Here is a 6,153-nt window from a genome sequence, read left to right on the forward strand (position 1 = left end):
AAAAAATAATAAGAATAATAATAAATCATGATTTGATTGGTTTCTCACTCACTTGCATATCGAAGATGGACGCAGCGTTAACTTTGATATGATATTCTTTCTCTATATATTGCGCCAGCTTCATCTTATTCTCTTGCTTCACTTTGAACACCTCACGTTGGAAGGCAGGGTCCTTAGCGTATTGTTTCAGTTGAGCTAGCTGCTCCAAATGAATGATCCAGTCTTCACCGATTTTCTGAAATAAAGTCAGTTATATACGAGATTAGTAGACAGTTGATATGGTCAAGTAAGAATTGGTTACCAAAAAATATGGTGACTTTTAGCTTTAGGTACAAGTGAATTCGTTCCCGTTGAAAAATGGTTACAGGTAAATTCTCAAAGGGGTGGAGGGGTGGATGCTTAAAATTTTCGGAGTCTGGCCTACAGTAAAGGACAAAAATGAAGCTCGACGAGATTAGTAGACAGTTGATATGGTCAAGTAAGAATTGGTTACCAAAAATATGGTGACTTTTAGCTTTAGGCACAAGTGAATTCGTTCCCGTTGAAAAATGGTTACAGGTAAATTCTCAAAGGGGTGGATGCTTAAAATTTTCGGAGTCTGGCCTACAGTAAAGGACAAAAATGGAGCTCGAGGGGGGGTGGGGGCGGCCGGGCCCCCTCGACCCCAGGAGAAAAAAATACGGCCCTGAATCAAAGGTTTTCGTACCTGTGGCGTAAAGCTATTTTTTTTACTCGTACGACTAGCCAGTACAGCATCACTTAACCCTTTCAAGCTCACCTCAGCAATAACATCAGCTAGGGAAGGGTTACACAGGAGTAACCAGCGGCGCGGTGTGATTCCGTTCGTCTTGTTTTGGAACTTCTCGGGCGTTAGTTCGTAAAAGTCCCTGAAGATGTCGTGCTTGATGATTTCCGAATGAATGAAAGCCACTCCGTTGACGGCATGGGATCCTACTATCGAGAGGTGGGCCATGTTGACCCGCTTGTCTCCGTCTTCTTCAATGAGAGACATGCGGCGCATGCGGTCCAGATCATTTGGGAATTTAGCTAGGACGTTCTGAAATGTGGGACAGAGGAGAGGTTAGTTTTAGTGGGTCATCCGGGAATTTAGTTAGAACGTCCTGAAATATTGGACAGGACGAAGTAAGTTTCAGTGAATTTCAAGAAAAAACATCTTTTCTTCCTTACTTTTTTACGTAGATAGACATACCTAGGTACATATTTCACTGTATGTCTTTTATCAGACAGGAACAAAGGACAAGCACTCTGACTGTTATAGTTTCCCTATGTAAAAATAACCCTCAATAACAAAAGAGCTAGGTATATAATATATAACTCACTCAGAAAAGGGCCGGTAACCCGCAAGACTCCCAAAATGGGTAAAATCCTTTGGGCTGAACATCATAAATCATCAAAATCGCACGAACCGTTCGAGAGTTATAGCTTACCAAACGGACAGACAAAAAATCGTAATCAAGAGCGCAAATTTCTGTCCCGTCTCCGGGAATCGAACTCTCACCTGCAGATGGAGGAAGTTGATGTGGTAGATAATCTGCATGTGACGAGGCAGGAGGTTCTCCATAAGGGTGACAGGCCATCTCTCCAGAGCTTCAGGCAGCACAGTGTGGTTCGTGTAGGCACAGGTCTTCACGGTGATGTCCCAGGCCTGCAAGGAATCAATGGGGTTTTCACTGTTGTAGTAAAAATGGGTCTTTTGTTGTAAAAGATCCTCCAAAAAAGTTTTAATAATCCAAAAAGATGTTTTTAATTATCCAAACGGAACTTTTTAAAAACTCCTCCTTTTTGGATCACTAAAAACTCCTTTTTGGATCATTAAAAACTCCTTTTTGGATTATTAAAACTCTTTTTTGGAGGATCAAAAATTCTCCCATTAGTGAAATCTCTCATTAAGTTATTGGTGAAATCCACCATTAAACCATGTAGAGAAAGACTCACCTTGATTGTGTTCGTGTTTTTATTTTGTTATGTTTTTGTTGTACCGCGTGTTTTATTATAAGGAGATTGTGTTCAATTTGAGACGAACAAATGCAATTTTTGCAGTTGTAATATCTTGGGCTGTTGGCTGTACAGCCAATGGCCTACACGATAGTTCAGCTGGCTTGAGATTCGAAAAACGAAACGAAGTGAAACGTTATTCCTAGCGATATGGACAGTTCAGTACATACCTGAGACCTTTTCTGAGGTAGTCCTTTGAAAGATATCCAAAAGCACACCATTGGAAGTACATACTTTATATCTATTTATAATTTTAGATAGAATCTATTATTAGGATCGGCTTACAATTTTTATTTAATTCTTACTCAGTTTTTACATTGTAACGACCCTAGTCTTTGTCAACAGAAAACCCGTGTAAAAAATAATTTTAGCCAGCAAAAGATTCATGAGTAGGTATTCTTACTTTTCTATCTTACACACTCTTTTATAGGCATCATTCATTGAGTTTTTTTATTTATCATGTAAGACTTTTTCGTTGATTTGTATCTTTTTATTTACCTCTACTCAAGAATAGATATTTTTTCAAGTTTATTTGTTTTTTATTTATCATGTAAGACTTTTTCGTTGATTTGTATCTTTTTATTTACCTCTACTCAAGAATAGATATTTTTTCAAGTTTATTTATTCGGTTTGCCCCTTTATTTTTATCCTAAACAAATAAGGTTCTCGAAACTTTCTCCTATCCTGTCTTCCTTCTCTCCGATTTTGGAACGATAAGAACTTGGCAGTTAAAGTTCCCTCTGTCAAACCTGCCCCATTATTGATTGGGCAATCTCTTATGACTACAGTTTTGGAATACCACTGGTTCAATAGCATTCTTTAAGCCCTTTCTTTTGATGAAGTTGGATCTTGAAAAGGTTCGTCCAGTTCAGACTTTTGTGGCGTAGACCCACAGGTGGGCCGGTGAATGGTGCGTTTCTATGGATGGGCGGGTGGATGGTGCACTTACCCTATTACTTTACTTTACTTTACTTTATACTTTATATTAGCTGACCGACCAAAAACAAATTTTGTATCTTTTGCAGTTTACTGTAAATAAATGCCCTTGCCCAAATTTGGGTGTCCCAAAAACAAATTTTGTATCTTTTGTAGTTTACTGTAAATAAATGCCCTTGCCCAAATTTGGGTGTCTTTGGGGCCATATTATTATAATCTCTTACCTGTCCCATTTGAGTAGAATATCGGACAAATCCTTAAACTCATCCGGGTTTTCAGGCGAGAAGAATCCATTGGTAATCTGATCCACCACCAGCTTCAGCTCAGGATTAGCGTTATAGTACGAGGGTGCATCATATCCTTTCTTCTTCAGCTCTTCCACCTGGTCTACTGTCATGCCGAAGATGAAGATGTTGTCATTGCCCATCTCCTCAGCCATTTCTACGTTGGCTCCGTCCAATGTGCCGATGGTGAGGGCTCCGTTCAGCTGGAAATGAGATGTGAAAGGTTAAATCACGCTCACGCCGTGATCTCATGTGACATCAAGAGGAGTTACACAAGAAAGATGTGTTTCAGTAGGAACCAAGAAACTGTCCAGCAGTCCAGCAGCGATAGCACGTTAAATCCACCAGTTTCATCTTATTGTTTAATTACAAATCCACTGAATCCTGTGGATCCTCTCATGTTAAGCAACATTGCGCCTGGTTGGTACCCGGATGGGTGACCATCATCTGGGCAATCGCGTACTGCTGGCTTTTCCCGACCCACCTGAAGCTGGATGAAGTTAATGCTAGGAGGCGGTTAGCTTGCCGCCGAAAGAAGGGTAAAACCCTCGTAACTAAAATCCTTAGCAGTTATACAGTGACGTAAAAATCTCTGTCAAACCAAGGCCAGCCACACACTATAACTCGCCACACACTATAAAATTTGTACTCGTTTTTCGATTGCAAATATTTCAACGGGTTACTTTCTGGTGTTCTCGTGTTGACCCAGCACCTAAATGGGAAGTATTGTGTCTCTTCTCGCCCATCTGATGAGAGGCATACTACGGGATGGGCATGCTACGAACAGACCACAAGCGTCCAATGTAGCAGTTGTTTCATCGCTACGAAAAAAAAACGGGGGGGAAACACTCATCTTTAAAAAAAAAAAAAAAAAAAAAAAAAACCAGGAATACCACCTTGAGCTTGTCTCCCACATCGGGGTCATTATTAACAACTCGCGCCACACTACAGATGAGCTTGATGATTTTCTTCGCCGTGTAGTAGCCGGGAGCCGCCTTGCCTGTGCGGTAACAAGTAATCATGTTCATGTATTTTCTACTTTTTTTAAGGAGAGAGAGAGAGGGAGCTGTAAGAATGGAGGTCTTATCGTCCCGAAATCGAAGAGAGAATACAGGATAGAAGAAAGCCAGCCGTTCCTAGAACTACTCTTATCTGTTTAGGATAAAGTCGAATCGAAGCCCGAACCAAATTGGACTGACCGTTCAATAGTTATCGCTTGAAGTCAACAGTCAACAATGTCAACATACATACGAACTAAATGTAAAATCGTCTTGTTAAAACTATGTAAAAACTCACCAAGTTCGTTTAAGGTTTAAAAACTAAAGTTGATTGTGCGGGAAAAACAATAGTTATAATACATTTGAATGGGGTTCGCCCTAATGAAGTGCATTGACCTTGTTGAAATCTAAAATCTAAGTAAGCCCTTACCTCCAATCTAAGTAAGCCCTTACCTCCAATCTAAGTAAGCCCTTACCTCCAATCTAAGTAAGCCCTGACCTCCAATCTAAGTAAGCCCTGACCTCCAATCTAAGTAAGCCCTTACCTCCAATCATGATGGTTCGGGGTGTGAATTTGCCCTTGGGGTTCTTCTTGATTCTATTATACAGGGTGATGATGTGAAGGGCGTTCAACAGTTGTCTTTTGTACTCATGGATACGTTTCACCTGAGAACCACACAGTATAGAAAACGAACTTGAGTAAAATACCCATTTGCTACTGCCAGGAAATGGGGGGAAAACTTAATTTAATCACCAAAAATATGGCGTTAGAAAAGATTTCTTTCTAAACCAGGTTCTTTCATTCGAAAGGGACAAAAGTTATGGTTTCCCAAAAAACCTAATTTAATCACCAAAAATATGGCGTTAGAAAAGATTTCTTTCTAAACCAGGTTCTTTCATACGAAAGGGACAAAAGTCATGGTTTCCCACTCACCTATAGTAGCCTCCGTGGCCTAGGCAGGCCGAGTGCGTACCATATTAGGCTTGCACGTCCGGAGGTCCCGGGTTCGATCCCCAGCAGGGTCGAAGTTTTTTGCTGGTTTCCCACTCACTTATAGTAGCCTCCATGGCCTAGGCAGGCCGAGTGCGTACCATATTAGGCTTGCACGTCCGGAGGTCCCGGGTTCGATCCCCAGCAGGGTCGAAGTTTTTTCGGCCCTATGCTTGGAGCTCGGGGTGCACTCAGCCTCGTGCGGACGATGGAGCAGCTACTTTAATCGAGTAACAACCAGTGACGGAGTAAAAAGATTATTGAAATGTGGAAATTAATTGCAAAGGAAGTGCTTAGTAAAATGCTTATAAAGTGCTGTGATTTCCACAAAAGTTGTAAAAAAGCTCTGCTTTACCACAAAAAAAAAAAAAAAAAATAAAATTGAGATTTGATTTGATTGATTGGGTGAGTAAGTACATCTATTAATCTAAATGTCTAGCTGGGGGAGTCTGGGGGACATTAAACAGGGAGGTAACTAGCGAACCACAACGAGTCGTAATAACAGGCTGAGGGATGTTAAAGGGACGAGTGCACCCCGAACTCAAAGCACAGTGCCGAAAAACTTTGACCCCACCGGGAATCGAACTCGGGACCTCCCATAGGCTCCCAACATTTCAAGTACCCAAGAAAGTAAGTAAACTAATTGACCTAATTGATAACTGTTTGTTTAAAAGATTGTTCCGCTATAACTCGCGATTGCCTGGTCCGATTTTGATGAAATTTAGTAAGTGAATTCCTTGAAGCCATGCAGAAGCAAAACACGTCGATCCTTGAAATTTGGAGGCCCAGAACTGAGCGGATCCATTCACAGAACTACTAGTGTAATATTTAATTCCAATTGCAATATCTTAATTAGGAACATTTGAAGTGCCAAACTTGTTGAAAAAAAAAAAAAAAAAAAAAAAAAAAAAAAAAAAAAACACACACA

General features: G+C 40.6%; 1 protein-coding gene across 1 annotated transcript in view; it reads right to left on the minus strand.

The window, feature by feature from the left end:
* The window catches only part of LOC103512907 (glycogen phosphorylase), a 47,159-nt gene that overhangs the window by 29,228 nt on the left and 11,778 nt on the right, over positions 1-6,153 (minus strand). Inside the window, exons 9-11 of the mRNA XM_017445600.2 lie at positions 1,520-1,666; positions 779-1,057; positions 53-235 (exon numbers count right to left, since the gene is read on the minus strand). Coding sequence (XP_017301089.1) covers positions 53-235; positions 779-1,057; positions 1,520-1,666 — 609 coding nt within the window. The remainder of the gene's footprint in view (positions 1-52; positions 236-778; positions 1,058-1,519; positions 1,667-6,153) is intronic.

Source organism: Diaphorina citri, unplaced genomic scaffold (genome assembly GCF_000475195.1).
Source record: "Diaphorina citri unplaced genomic scaffold, Diaci psyllid genome assembly version 1.1 scaffold897, whole genome shotgun sequence".
In the NCBI taxonomy this organism is placed as follows: Eukaryota; Metazoa; Arthropoda; class Insecta; order Hemiptera; family Psyllidae; genus Diaphorina; species Diaphorina citri.